The following is a 14,978-nucleotide window of genomic DNA, read 5'->3' as shown; positions in this document are numbered from 1 at the left end:
GTCTTTGCTTTCTTTAAGACTTTTCTCCATCGTGGTTTTGTTTGTCTTCTTAGGTTAATTCCTAGGATGAGGCAAGAAGGGGTAGTGGAGTTGAGTGCCTGGCAACCTGAAGGTGGACTCGTGCCCGTAGGGGGAGGTGGGCAGTGGGTGCTTTGCGCCACTGTCCTGGTATGTTTGGCAGTTTCTAGCTGTGAGGAGGGAGAGAGGGGCACAACCCCAGCGCTTTCTCTCTGACCAGCCCTGCTGCCTGGCTCCAAAGCCTCCTCTCCTCCTGGCTACAGATTTCCCCTGTAGCTGTGCCTAATCACCTCTGCCTTCTTGGGGATTTCATGCCATTTTCATAGATCCATCTGCCTCATTCTTGATTCTGCGGGCTTTCCAAGGTGGTTTCTGGAGAAGCAGCGGGCAGCCTGTTTAGATTTCCATCTTATCAGGCCTGGAAACCCATTGTGCATAACTCGGCTCCATTCACAACATTGAATTACATAGTAGAGGTGACTTGGGACTCCATTCCAGGCCTTTTCTGCTGCCAGCAACCACTTGTTTAAAAAGCTTCATGTTTGTGGTTTGCTTAGATTATATTTCCTGCCTCCTTATAAGTATATGATGCCTGGAGCTTCACGTGTTCTTTGGGAGTATGAAATATGCCTTTAATTCTTTTCTCTCTGTTTTTACATAGGAATGATGTATTTAAGATTCACTGGTTGATGGCCGCCCTTCCTTTCACCAAGTCTCTCTCCTTGGTGTTCCACGCAGTACGTATTAGTATTTTGGGGTCATTTACGAAATGATGTACAATGCCTATACTGTCTGGAAAAATAAAGTAGAAGACAGGACACATCAAATAAAAGATGAGAGAATACCTTTGTCATGAAGCCTCCTTTGGTCTGGGAGGGACTCTGGTCACGGAGATGAATCATCACAATCTCCCTAATGCTAGACTTGAGATCTTCACACGTTACCTTCAGACTCAGAGTCTTCTCAGAACACTGGTTGGTGTTTATTTGTTTTGTTTTTGTTTTCCCAGTCATTTCTTAAGATTAGTGTGCCATCTGCTGAATTGTTTCCATGATTTCCTTTATTTTTCCAAATATTCCCTCATGTTCCCGTTTGATTTGAAGTTCAGTGTTAGGATACTTATTTGAGAGAAAACTGATGCTCTAAAGATTGAGGCATAAGAATTGAGCTTAAGCTTTGAATATTTTTTTTTTTGCCTTTTTATTTATTTATTTATTTATTTATTTATTTATTTATTTATTTATTTATTACATCTTTATTGGAGTATAATTGCTTAACAATGGTATGTTAGTTTCTGCTTTATAACAAAATTAATCAGCTCTACATATACATATGTCCCCATATCCCCTCCCTCTTGCGTCTCCCTCCCACCCTCCCTATCCCACCCCTCCCGGCGGTCACAAAGCACCGAGCTGATCTCCCTGTGCTCTGCGGCTCCTTCCCACTAGCTACCTACCTTACGTTTGGTAGTGTATAGATGTCCATGCCGCTCTTTCGCTTTGTCACATTAAGCTTTGAATATTTAGTCCTGATGCAGATTGAAATGAGCCTGCCCATGGGAGTAAGATCACAGCTTCCCTGATTTGTAGGCCTACGAGGTATCCATGGGTCATACGTGAGGGTGACAGTCTCCAGACATGTGCACAAGATCCTACTGCACTTAAAAATGTTGCCATAGAAAAAGTAATAATATAGCCAGTTACAATCAAGAAATGACAATTATTTGGATCATTTCCCATTTGGGTGTAAAGTAAAAGATTCTTTCTGGAACCATGTAGATGACGAATGATAAGATTCTTGAGTCACTTTCATATCTAGACAGCCACGTGTGGGGGAATGAAAGATGTATAAAGAAACTGATGTCAGCTTTGGGAGTCCTGCCTGGAAGCATTTGGGCCACTACTGAAACTGGTCACTTTAGTTAAAATGCACTGGTGATTTCAGGTGGCTCTAAATTTACAGATTTTTTTCCAAAGAAAACATAGTTGAAGCTAGGTGATTCCATGTAGATTTATTTACTGACTTTACTGACTGATTTACTATGTAAGCAGCAAGGCTATGAAAGGTAAAGCTCTTGACTGGGGCATTGAAAAGACCTGTGGCATTTGGACGTCTTTTTTCTTGTTTATTTGTTTTTTGGTGGTTTTATTTTTATTTATTTATTTATTTTTTTTTTTTTTTTGCGGTACGCGGGCCTCTCACTGCCGTGGCCTCTCCCGTTGTTTTGGTGGTTTTATACGTCATTTTATTTTATTTTATTTTACCTGGGCTACGGCAGTGAAAACCTGGAATCCTAACCACCAGGGAACTCCCTTGGAGATTTTAAAGAAAGGAATAGGCATCCATTTGCCAGAGTGAATCACCTGCCTCAAGAGAGGGGCCCTGGGACTTCCCTGGTGGCCCAGTGCTTAAGACTCTGAGCTTCAAATGCTGGGGGTGCAGGTTCGATCCCTGGTCGGGGACTAAGATCCCACATGCCGCGTGGCACGGCCAGAAAGAGAGGGACCCGGACTAGGTGTTAGTGACATGGAACCCTTGCGTCAAGTTCCTTGTCAGGACGCAAGTTTCCTGACATTTGTAGTGCGCTTACAGGCTTCACTGTGCATCAGCAAGCTCAGCATTACAGATTGGGAGTGGGTGTCCCCCGTCACGAGGGCCTCTGGTGGCATTTCCTGTTCTGCTGTGTGTAAGGCGTGTAGTAGATGATCTCTCTGAAATGCACTTGTTTGATTGCAGATCGACTACCACTACATCTCCTCCCAGGGCTTCCCGATCGAAGGGTGGGCTGTGGTGTACTACATCACTCACCTGTAAGTATGCAGAGTGACACAGGAAGCACCCATCCCGCGAAGTAGCTTGCCAGACAAGTTGGGGGAGCCGTGGTAGGACGAGACCTGCCCCACGTTGACTGGCCCCACCCTCCCAGGGCAGCCTGCCGGATTCCTGCCAGGCCTGAGGCGTGTGGCGTGTAGTGGCTGTCCCGACCTGAGAACGTGGGGCCGTCGACGTGCCCCTGCCGATCAGATAGCAGGGTGCATAGCTAGCTACCGTGTGCCTGAAAGTGACGCTCACTTACGGTGGATTCCCTGAGTTTGGCCACCTGTCTTTTGCAGGAAGTGCGTGAAATCATAGAACTCTCAGAGTGAGACGCTAAAGACACCCATTGGTATCTGTTCATTTTTTTCCTTTGCAGCTTGAAAGGGGCCCTGCTGTTCATCACCATCGCGCTCATTGGCACCGGCTGGGCTTTCATTAAGCACATCCTTTCTGATAAAGACAAAAAGATCTTCATGATCGTCATCCCGCTTCAGGTAAAGGAACCCTCGTCCTGCTTGTCCTCGTTCTCTCTTGACACTTAGCTGGGCTCAGCTCCAGGCCTGCCTGGGAAGAGGGAGTCATTTCTCCTGGAAACCCCCGCTTCTGCCTTTGGGGTTGAAGACTGGGCCTCTCTTTCTGAATTCTGACAGACCTAGACCTCAGGTCATTGCACTGGGGGATGCTCTACCATCTACCATCTTTAAGCCAGCATGTGAATAGGGAGCTGGTGAGAAGTTAGGGAATCTGTTTGCCTCGTAACAAGATGGTCCTGTTAACAAAGAAGCTTGGGTACACAGTGACTTGATCAACAAATTTTTCCCCCCCGGCATGCTGCACGGCTTGCAGGATCTTAGTTCCCGACCCAGGGATTGAACCTGGGCCACGGCAGTGAAAGCGCCAAGTCCTAACCACTGGACTGCCAGGGAATTCCCAACAAATATTTTAAAACTGAATGACATCACTGAGTTTCCACAAGGTAGAATATGAGACATTGGGGCAAACATTTATTAAATGCTTCATATGTTTGGGGCCCTGGACTGAAGCCAACTTTATAAAATTGTGAGCCCCTCAGGAGAGGAACCTTGTCTTACGTATAACAGTCTTACTGGATATAGAACCTGGATGTAAGGGACGCATAATAAACAGAGAGGTCCTAGCAGGGATGCACAGCTCCTCAGCTCTGCTTGACCAGGGAGCTTCTATTTGATAAAGTTGTTCTCATCAGCCAATCATTTTGGAGCACAGAGTAAGTGTGGCAGGTGAGGGTGGGAGAGGGACAACTTTCTGGGCACCCAGGTCGGCCTGCTCCACTCTGGTGATGGGCGGTTTGGCAATGCTTGCGGCAAAACCATCTTCACGTTCAATAATAAGGGGCCACACTAGTGTCAGGGGAATGATGCAGGCCAGCTGCTGTAGGTTTCCAATGAGAGGGTATTCACCCCAGTTCGAATGATCTGGAAGAGCTTTATGGTGGAGATGGGCCTTGCCTAGGTTTTAAGGTAAGACACGTGACAGAGGCAAACATGACACGACTGTCTCGTGTACAGGAGATGCTGAGGCGCTGGGCAGGTCTTGGCTGTTGAGCCACTGGGGCCACTTCTCTGCCGGGCTGAGCTCTCCAGCCTGCCAAGGTCTCAGAGCTCGGAGGCGGTGGACCGGGGTGCTCCTGCCCCTGCCGTCCTGCCCCGTCTCGCCTTCCCTCTAGGAGCCGCTGCCTTCCCCCCCAGTTTGACTCTTCCTCACATAGCCTAAACTGTGATATAAGGGACACAGCTTCCCCCCTTTTGTTCCCCACAAGGTTACGTGGCAGGTCACTCGGAGGAAACAAGGCCACTTACAAAACTGAATGTAAGGAAGTTAGGAGTATTTAAGTGTCAGGACTCGTCTGGGAAGTCCTCGAGCGCCAGCCTTGAAAAGTTGAAACCATTTCCTTTTGGTCATGGGGAGCCACTGTGCGTTTCTGAGTAGGGAGTGAGGGATGTAGAAATGGAGTTTCGAGAACATGATTGGCGCTTGGTTCCACACCAGCGCCTCTGGGAACATTTTGTGTCTCGTGTCAAGAGTGTGAACTAAGGACAAAATGGCATTAAACATTTAAGCTGTCAGTTTCCCACTTTGTCTTCATGGACAGAGCCACAAATGCACATGTTTAGGATGGACTGGGCTGCAGGAGGAACCCAGAGGCTGGGTGTTGGTGGGAGACTGAAATTTCAAGCTAATTTTTGCATTTGTATTAAGTGAATTAGGGCTTCAGTGATGATTTAACTGATAAGTCCTAGGAACGAGAAACTACCCTCCCCAAGTCATTGCACGACAGGTTGCACATTTTGGTACAAGTGTGGAGAATTCCCTTTAGAGCAGTGAAGCAGAGTATTTGGGACCACGGACTTCGCATGGAGTACAGAGGTGGGATTCTGATCTCTGCTTTCGGACCTAGTGATAATCTTCGAAAGAATATCTCATAAGTTATGTCTCCCTTATGCTCAGTAGTGTCACAGTTTTAAAAATATTGCTCTCTCTGTTTAGCCAGCTGAGGGACTTTTATAACATGCTAAGAGCTTAATGACAGGACCGAATGTACAAGGCATGTCCTTCACTTTGGAGATTGAAGCAGGCCGTGGACGTGGACGCACCTCAGTGCGGAGAACCAAGCCGCGTCCGCTATGGGGTGGGCCGACCCGGGTTATTCCTCTGAGGAGCAACGTGGCCACTCACCCACTGGGCTGAAACCGGCCCTCCTTGCCGCTCTGGTCTCTGATAAAAGAGTCCTGTTATCTGTCCCCGAGGGCCAGGGGCCCCATGCGTGAGATCTCAGGCCTGAGGAGGTGGCTGAAGGGGATGTGAAGTGCCACCTGTTCAGCACCTGAGCCACTGCTGAGGCTGAAGGTGTCTGCAGGGCAGCGTGTCCCGGTCGTCTGTGGCTGCATAACACGTCACCCTGTTGTGACTCAGTGACGTCACAGCGCAGTGACTGTTGACTCTGTCTCACGTTTTCTGTCGGTCAGGAATTCGGCAGTGGCTCACGTGGGTGGGTCTGCTAGGTCTCATGCAGTTCTGGTAGACGGTGGAGGGGCCGTCTTCACTTGCCTCTGTCCCCTGGGCTGGGAGGACTTGGTCAGATGAAGCGGGAACTGTGGGGACTCCTCGGGCATCTTCTCTCTCTCTGGGTTCTCCGGCAGGGCGGCTTCAGGGTAGCCAGACTTCTTATAAGACCGGGTCTCCAAAGGTGTGTGAGAGCCAGGCAGGGGCAGTGTCCTTGGCGTGACCTGCCTTGGAAGTGACATGTGTCAGTCACGGCCACCCTCTATTGGTCAGAGCAGTCGCACGCTCGAGGAGGCACGGAGACTACTTCTTGATTGGAGGGAAGCAAAGTTCTGCGAAAGCACGTGGACCTGGAAACCATGCTGTGGCCCCAGGGTGGGGCCTCTAGGTCCCAGTGTCCCCCCCGCGTCGGGGCTGCTCTTGTAAAGATCTGTCCATGCTTTGGGGCCTCAGCGACTTCTGTGTCCTGTGCAGGTCCTGGCAAACGTGGCCTATATCATCATAGAGTCCACCGAGGAGGGGACGACCGAGTATGGCTTGTGGAAGGATTCTCTGTTTCTGGTGGACCTGCTGTGCTGTGGAGCCATCCTCTTCCCGGTGGTGTGGTGAGTGCCTGCGGGGAGGGAGGCCGTGTGTGCACCGTGGGCTTGTCTGTCCAGCCCGACGGCTGAACCCGCCGTTCCCAAACTGGTCAGAATCACACGGAGCATCTGTTTAAAAATGACAACTTCCTGGGCCCCAGACTCACCTGAATTAGTCTCCAGGGGCAGGACCTTGGAATTTTTGTCTCTTTCAAGTTCCCAGTAGATTGTGATAGCGCTCATATGGCACAGGCTTTTAGCAGTTCAGACACTAGAGAAGATTCTTGAGATGAGAACTTAGTAGCAACATAAAATAGCAGAATGAATTTAAAGGGAAGGGAGTTGAAGAAAGCCCATAAACAGCCTCATCTTGCCAGATTAGGTAGAAAGTGAGGAAGTTTATTAACATAAAACTAGTGATAGTTCTCAGCTCATAAACATTGCAGATATCTTCAGAATGGTTTGCTTCATTCCTGGAAGTGGCAGACTTTAGATGCATGTATGTATTGTGCTTTGTGTGTAAAGACACGTTAGTGCCAAGTCAGTGGTTGATGAGAAAGAATATCCTCCTGAGATCTCATCAAAGTGAAGGAAATTCTTGCTTCAATAGGAAGCAGTTAGAGGAAGAAGGGCTAACAAAACTCAGACACTCGCCTTCATGATGATCTAGTTCCGTGGCTACTTGAAAGCAATCAATTCTTTTAGAATAAAGTTTAAAAATACAGATTTACCTACCTTTTATTAGAAGTGAGGTGTTGCACTCTGCAGTGCCCCATGCAGTGAATTAAGATTTTTAGACTCCTGGGGTCGATCAGGTCATTCAGTTATTCTGATTATTTAGAACATGGTGCCAGTGGAGTGTAATGCTCATTCCGGCCAGTTATTTAGATTCACTCTTAACCCTAACTTCGTCATACTTCACATGTGTACATGCATCAGTTCAGTAGATTGAGCAGACAGCTGCCAGCACAGGAGAGAGAGCGCGTGTGAGTCTCGTTAATCTCCACAACCTCCCCGTACCCTGCCCAGGCTTCTGTGACAGGATGGCCAGTGTTGTCTTCAGGTAGAAGGAGCATCTTATCATCAGGGAACAGAGCCTCCGTGCCCCCTGCCACATGTGCGCATGACATAGAAAGGCCCTGGGGGACGGGGAAGCCCCATACGCTCCAGAGCTACAAGGGGCAGGTTCCTGCCGTTTGTTAATTACAGCACTAAGGAGCAGGTGCCAGATGGCAGGATTCTTCAAGGTAAACGCTCTGAAAATTGCTGTAAAATGAAGAAACTCAAGTACTAGAGAGGTGATTTAAGAAACAGTATCAAAAAGTTTTTAAACATTCAGATTCGGCCAGCTTTGGTCCAGTGTCAGCTTTGTGCCACTTAATTTCACATGTTGCACCATTCAGTTCTCACAGGTGGGCAAACTGCGGAGGTTTTAGGAGAAATGACTTACTTACAGTTGAGTAGAGAGCGGGCAGCTGTGCCAGGACTGCAGGCTGGGTCTGTGTGACCCCAGCCCTTCTCCCCCTGTGCCATGTCCGCTTGTGCTGTGCCCTTCCTCCCACACAGTCCTTCCCTCGGTGCCTGTGAACTCTGCCTAGGACGCTGGTCTACAGCTTCTTTAAGAACGTTCACGTTCCCCTGTCTGAATGGTAATTAGTTACCAGCACCTCACAGCCAGAAAAGATTCCCTGGAGGTTGGCATTTTTTCAGCAAAGTTAGGAATCTCAGGTCGATGAAGTATCGAGTTTGCATGAAGCCTTGTGCTCGCAGCTCCTAGACCTAGACTTCAGAAGTCGGCCTGTGACCTTCTTATAGGGTCCATTCTCTCCAGGTCGCAGGTGAACTCGCTGAGGCTCCATTGTCCTAGCTGTGTTGCGGCGGGGGCGTAGCTGTGGGACTGAGAGATTAGGTAGAAAAAGATGAGGAGTGTTACTGTGTTTTGATCTTTCCCCTCACACCCAGGTCTCTGCCAGGCTTTTTTGAGCCAGCAGAGGGCATCTTTAACCCTCAGGCTTGGGCACCATACATGCTGAAGGGTTGATTATCAACAATCATGTTGTCTAGGGGGAGTGCTCTAAAATCATCTAGTCCAGCCTTTTAAGTTTATAATCGAGAAATCCAAGGCCTCAAGTTACTACTGCTGAAAATAGAGAGGAATGCAAATTTGTTAGCTAACCTTTTTGTTCTCCAAATGTTTATTTTTAGGTCAATCAGACATTTACAAGAAGCATCAGCAACAGATGGAAAAGGCAAGTTCCTTTTGGGGCCGGACAGCGTTCCCTGAAGCAGCATGCCTGGGCACTGCTGAGGGTGGAGCAGGAAGGCCGGTGCCCAAGGGAGAGCCCTAGGGGCTTCTTTGTAAGAGCAGCCCCGGGTTGTTTGGTGGGGAGGCAGGTGGGGAGCATTACCGAGAGGCTGTGTAAGGCCTGGAGGTGACTGCTTATCTCCACTCGTGAGTGTGAGCTTCACCTTCTCAGAACTGAGTCAGGAGGAGAAAATGTTGTCTTGGAAGGACCAGATAACACTTCACTGTGAGAACAGGAGGTATTATGGATTGGGAATGGCTACGTGTAAAGCATCCCTTCCTGCTGATTTAACACGCTTTCAAAATAGTTGTGTCGGTATTAATTTAAAAAGAGACTCATGCCAGAAAGAACCTCTGAAACTCTGATTTTTAAATGGTTGTGCCATTATAACCCTTTTGCATCTTCTTGATTTTCGAACCATGCCTCCTAAGTCTGAAAAGAAGCCACAGAGAAAATGTTTTGCGTTTCTGGGCTAACTTGAATAATGTCCATGACTACAGGCTGCCGTGGGCCACGCGGGGATTTCAGGCCACAGCTGGTTGAGGAGGCGTGCTCTCTCTATGGTCCCCTCTGCCTCTGGATCCATGAAATCCCACACCCAGTGCTGGTAGTAATGTTCTTTAAGGCAGATTATTCATTTGTTCTTGTTAAATAAAATTTTGTTGCTGACCTGTTTTCTGATTGTAAAAGTAATGTAGATTCATTTTGGAACTTTTGGAAAATAGATAGTAGGTACAGATCTTCCTTCACACTTGCTATACAGTTAATATCACATGATTTTCCTTGAATTGAATTAACCTGACTTCAAGCCTTCATACCAGTGTCGGGCACGATCCCGGCGTTCTTACTGAGAGCACAGCACTCGCTGGGGCGTCTCCAGTTTGGGGTCCACGGTAGTTCCTGTCGGGATTCCTGCTGTCTGGGTCCGTGAAGCGCTCTTGCTGTGAGAAGCCTGGTGCGTGACGGTCATGCCAGGCTGGGAGCCCCCGTCCTCAGATTCCAGGCTCCCAAGGTGCCCCCAGCTTCCCAGGTGGCCGTAAGGCGCCACTTGCAGAATGTACCAGCTCTCTTTCTAGTCCCAGGAAATAGCTTTTTTTTTCTCTCTCTCTCTTCCTTCAAAGGCCCTGGATTCCGTTCTCCCTCTGGAATGCTCTCTGGGATAGATTCTTTTTTATTTTTTTTTTAATTTATTTATTATTTATTTTTGGCTGTGTTGGGTCTTCATTGCCGCACGCAGGTTTTCTCTAGTTGCGGCGAGCGGGGGCTACTCTTCGTTGCGGTGTGCGGGCTCCTCATTGCTGTGGCTTCTCTTACTGCGGAGCACGGGCTCTAGGCGCTGCGGCTTCAGTAGTCGTGGCTCATGGGCCCTAGAGCACAGGCTCAGTAGTTGTGGCTCACGAGCTTAGTTGCTCCACGGCATGTGGGATCTTCCTGGACCAGGGCTCGAACCCATGTCCCCTGCACTGGCAGGCGGATTCTTAACCACTGTGCCACCAAGAAACTCCTGGGATAGATTCTTTTCAGTGAGTTTAAGCTGGAACGTGGTCTGCAGAAATCTTTTGCTTTTAGCCTGGCCTTCTGAGCCACGGATCTCAGAGAGCCGTTCTGCCTTCTTGGAGTGGGGTAAAGGAAAGCAGCAAAAAATAAACCATGAATTAGAATCTTGATAAAGTACGTTGCCACAAACAGAAAGTAAAAACCCACCTTCTGGGAACTTATTGTTTGGGCATATTCTTGCCTTTTTTTTTTTTTTTTCCTTCGATGCATGTTATATAAAAAGTTGGTTTTATTATTTCTGTAACTTAATGAATAGGTCTTTCTCTTATTTTAATATATTGAAATGAGACATGTTAACTTTTTCATCTTTTTACACTTCAGTAGTTCTGGGTTCATTTTACTGACTGTTTGACTGAAAATGTCCAAAAATCCCAAGGGTAATGTTTTCCAGTTGATAAGTTTTATCTGTACTTTTCTTTTTTTATTAATTAATTTATTTGGCTGCATCAGGTCTTTGTTGTAGCGCGTGCGTTTCTCTCTAGCTGTGGTGCGTGGGCTCCAGAGCACGCAGGCTCAGTATTTGCGGCGTGCAGGCTTAGTTGTCCCACGGTAGTTGTGGCACATGGGCTCTCTAGTTGTGGCGTGCAGGCTCAGTAGTTGCGGTGTGCGGGCTTAGTTGCCCTGTGGCATGAGATCTTAGTTCCTCGACCAGAGATCGAACCCGTGTACCCTGCATTGGAAGGTGGATTCTTAACCACTGGACCACCAGAGAAGTCCTATCTGTACTTTTCTTCTTGGCTTCATCCTTACCCCTTTGTGAATTCCTCTATTCCTTCCTCACCACTCCCTTCTCCCCTTCTCCATTGTTCTGATCCTTTGACACCTCTCTGCCTTCTCCACTTTGCTTTTAGAGGGCTTGGAGGTGACTGTGGTAGTTAACTGTCTCTGTGACCATTTATTCCATGAGACATTAATTGTTGGCTGAGGATCTTAGTAAAGTGTCCTGCCTGCGGTGGACAACACAGCAAGTGAAGCCCAAGATGCGGGGGTCGCAGTTGTCCCCCAGCATCTGTAGTAAAGAGAAACTTTATGGAACAGGAACGCTTTTGTCATCCCCTGGGGCATACAAGGTAGTTTCTTGTTTTTTCCACCAGGTGACAGCATGGGACCTCTTCAGCAGAGAGCGAATATGAAAACCGGAAGTCATGCAGGCACACCAGGGCTTTTGTTCCACCATTCTCGGGACATACCATTAAGAAAGCACCCATTTCTCGTCAGCAGATATCACAAGCCCTTTGAAAGAGGGACAGAGTTGATTAGAATAGGGGTGTCTTCTTGATTCGTCTTCTTTCACTGAACTGATGTAGGCTGTGGGGTGCTTTGGAGCTAATCCACAAATGCATATTTCACTCTGAACTTTGAAGAATGGTTATGCTTGTGACCCTTCCAGAAACAGGGCAGCCATGTCCCCACGGTTGAAGTCTCCCCTGCAGAGAACTCAGGGACAGCACGCTGTGCTGGCACACCATCCTCGGGCATGGCTGCTGAGTGGCCGTGCCCTGCTCGGCTACCCCAGGACAGAGGTGAGGCAGCACGGGAGAGCTTGAGTGAGCGCACTGCCCACCGCCTGCTGGTTCTGGAATGTTGCGGTCAACCCTCTCTGCTCCTCAGTTCGCGCGGCCTGAGACCTAGCCCATCCTGGAGGCAGCTGACAGAGCAAAGGCCGTGGGCAATAAAATCTCTTGCGGGATTTGGAAGCTTTTGGCTGGATGGAGCCTGACACTTTGGTTCTTATTAGTCTCATTATTCCACTGACTCATTACATGACCTTGACCGCGACTTGGGCTTAAGAATGTCAGTTTAAGTGCAGTCTAGGCCGACTGATTGCAAGTGGGGGAAAGGCTGTAGTTGTTCTCCCTGCACTTGGGATTCATATTGCTTTCTTTTCTTTTTTTCTTTTTTCTTTTTTGATAGGTAAGAAGTAGATATATTTAGAGAGAAATACACTCCACAGAGTGGGGGCCATCTCAGAATGCGAGAGCGGCACCAGGGTACTGGGTTGTCAGTTTTTATAGAAGCAGGTAATTGCATAGGTAATGAGTGGGGGGAGGGTGTTCCAGCTATTTGGGGGCATGTTGCTTTCAAAGAATGTGGGTTTGGATTTGTTTACTTCTTTGTGTCTAGATTCCTTTTGACAGAAGCTGAGAAAGTATAAAGGAAAACGTTAAGGGCAAAGCTGCCCACTGTCCTTAAGTCGTGTCTTTGTCTCTTCTGTTACACGTGGTGGCTTCTCTCAGGTGCTCTGTCATTTAGTGTCACTGCCGTGCCACATCCTCTGAGAGGAGGCTTTGTTGAGTCTTCACAGGCACGCCCAGCTCTGCTGCGCTGTGTTTTGCCTTCCAGGAGTCACTGGCTGTTTCTGCCTTTGAGCCTGCACCCTTGTTCCCTTCTGTTAGTCCAGTGTCATTACCTCAGAGGACTGGACTGGGGAGACACACCATACGTCTAATTAACAATCTCTGCTTCTGAGCATCTTCTTTTTTCCCCTTTTGTTTCTGAGGAAATTTCAGCGGAAGCCTTCTTCGGAATCTTAGCTTTCACATGAGCTTCAAAAGCACTTAAACAGATGGTGATTGGCTGGTTGAAGAGGTTATGGGGGAAAGGCTTCATCCCCAGCTGCCACTATGTTCTGAAAGTAGCTGTGGCCTTGAGAGGGCAGCCGTTCTCAAGAGGGTCCTCGGGATCAGAACTTTTTTCATAACAAGACTTTATCAGCCTTCTTTGCTGTTGATGTTTGCCCTGATGGTACAAAAGCGGAGGTGGGTAAGGCAGCTAGCGCCTCAGCATGATTCAGGACGGTGGCACCAAACTGTTAGTGGCCACTGCATTCTTCATTACCATCTACTTCCTGGGCGTGAAAAAGAATGACCTTGATGAATTAGGAGAAAGTACTAATGTTATTAAGTCTCAACCCTTGAATATATGTCTTTTACCATTCTGTGTGGAATGGGAAGTACCCAGGAGGCACTTGTGCGTCGTACCGGGGTGTGGTGGTCATCTTGAGGAAAAGCAGGTGTGCAGTTGTTTGAGTTGTGAGCCCAACTAGCTGCTTTCTCTCAGGACACTGTTTTTATTTGAAAGAATGATGACAGTCGAACTATGTTTACTCAGACCTGGGCTTTTGGCAAACATTTTCCTGAAAATGAACGAAGTGAATGTGTCACTTCAGGAAAACAATTAAAAATATTTGTTGTCAGTGATCTAATTTTCACTTGAAAGCACAGATTTTAATTTAGGAAAACTTATAATCTACCACTGTAAGCTTGACGGCTTCCCAGTTCTTAACAGACATCTGGTGTGAGCAGGGGTGATATTCAACAAATGTGACTTTAAAAATATTTTATGATAAAAGTTTCAGTATTTCAGAGATCTGCTTAACTCAGTGAAACAATATTTTCTACCTGATCAGTGCATGTTACACAGTCATGCATGAATAAAAGATCCATTCAGAGTCTAAGATGGACCAGTGGATTTTACTGTGACAGAGTGCGAGAGTTCATTGCTACCGGGACTTCCCTGGTGGCGGAGTGGTTAAGAATCCGCCTGCCAATGCAGGGGACATGGGTCCTATCCCTGGTCCACGAAGATCCCATGTGCCGCGGAGCAACTAAGCCCGTGTGCCGCAACTACCGAGCCTGTGCTCTGGAGCCTGCAAGCCACAACTGCTGAAGCCCGTGGGCCACAACTACTGAGCCCATGTGCCGCAACTACTGAGCCCGTGTGCTGCAGCTGCTGAAGCCTGTGCACCTAGAGCCCATGCTCCACAGCAAGAGAGGCCACCACAGTGAGAAGCCCGCGACCCCGCTCACCACAGCTAGAGAAAGCCCGTGTGCAGCAATGAAGACCCAACGCAGCCAAAAATTTAAAAAAAAAATTTTTTTTTAATTAAAAAAACCCAATAATCTAAAAAAGAAAAAGTTCATTGCTACAGTTTCAGATTCCCTACCTCACCTATCTTTAAGAAGCTGCCATTTGTCAAGCTTTAATGCAGAATCAAAGACGACTGTTCACAGTTCTCTGAGAAGGCCGACATCTGATTAGGCCCTATTTTCTTTATAGACTTCAACCAAAACACTCCCTCACTCCAGATTTGAAGGCAGAAGCAGATACAGGAATCCAGTTGTGTTCTATTAAGCCAGACGTTACAGGAATTTACACAAATGGAAAACAGTTTTACTCTTTTCATGAAATTTTTTTTGAAAGTTATTTTTTAATAAGGAAAACATTGTTTATATTAACATGTAATGGATTATTTATTTTTGTTACTTTTAAATGAATTATTAAATGTTTTTGTTTCAGTTTCTAATATGGTAAGTATTGGTAGACTCTACTCATATTAACAAAAGCTCCTTGTGGTCCTCAGTAATTTTTTAAAAGTGTGAAGGGGTCCTGAGACTGAAAGTTTGAGAAACGTGTGTTAGGGACAAGGCTTCCTGAGTCTGGTGGTCACGATGACCGTGAAAGGGAGTGAAAGCCTGCCTGGTTCTCTTCTCCTGTGCCTCCTGAGCCCGTTTCAGACTTACTTGGCCATATTCTATGACTATTTAAGATGTCTGTTCATTCTGGGCAACTCACGGGGGGAAAAATGTTTTATTTGGATGTATTCATATAAACAGGCCTAATGAAATACCCACTGATGAGAAAGGAAGAGAAATAT

General features: G+C 47.3%; 1 protein-coding gene across 2 annotated transcripts in view; it reads left to right on the top strand.

The window, feature by feature from the left end:
- Positions 1 to 14,978, top strand: part of GPR107 (G protein-coupled receptor 107) — a 70,286-nt gene that overhangs the window by 30,592 nt on the left and 24,716 nt on the right. The window contains exons 10-15 of one of the 2 annotated variants that reach the window (XM_082610193.1): positions 680 to 755; positions 2,755 to 2,828; positions 3,212 to 3,329; positions 6,352 to 6,482; positions 8,664 to 8,707; positions 11,416 to 11,472. In XM_082610193.1, the coding sequence (XP_082466319.1) occupies positions 680 to 755; positions 2,755 to 2,828; positions 3,212 to 3,329; positions 6,352 to 6,482; positions 8,664 to 8,707; positions 11,416 to 11,472 (500 nt within the window). The remainder of the gene's footprint in view (positions 1 to 679; positions 756 to 2,754; positions 2,829 to 3,211; positions 3,330 to 6,351; positions 6,483 to 8,663; positions 8,708 to 11,415; positions 11,473 to 14,978) is intronic. The other variant, XM_082610192.1, reaches the window with a different exon arrangement.

Source organism: Mesoplodon mirus (assembly GCF_964341445.2).
Source record: "Mesoplodon mirus genome assembly, chromosome: 1".
In the NCBI taxonomy this organism is placed as follows: Eukaryota; Metazoa; Chordata; class Mammalia; order Artiodactyla; family Ziphiidae; genus Mesoplodon; species Mesoplodon mirus.
Note: the sequence above shows the minus strand (reverse complement) of the source record. Positions and strands in the feature narration are given on the sequence as shown.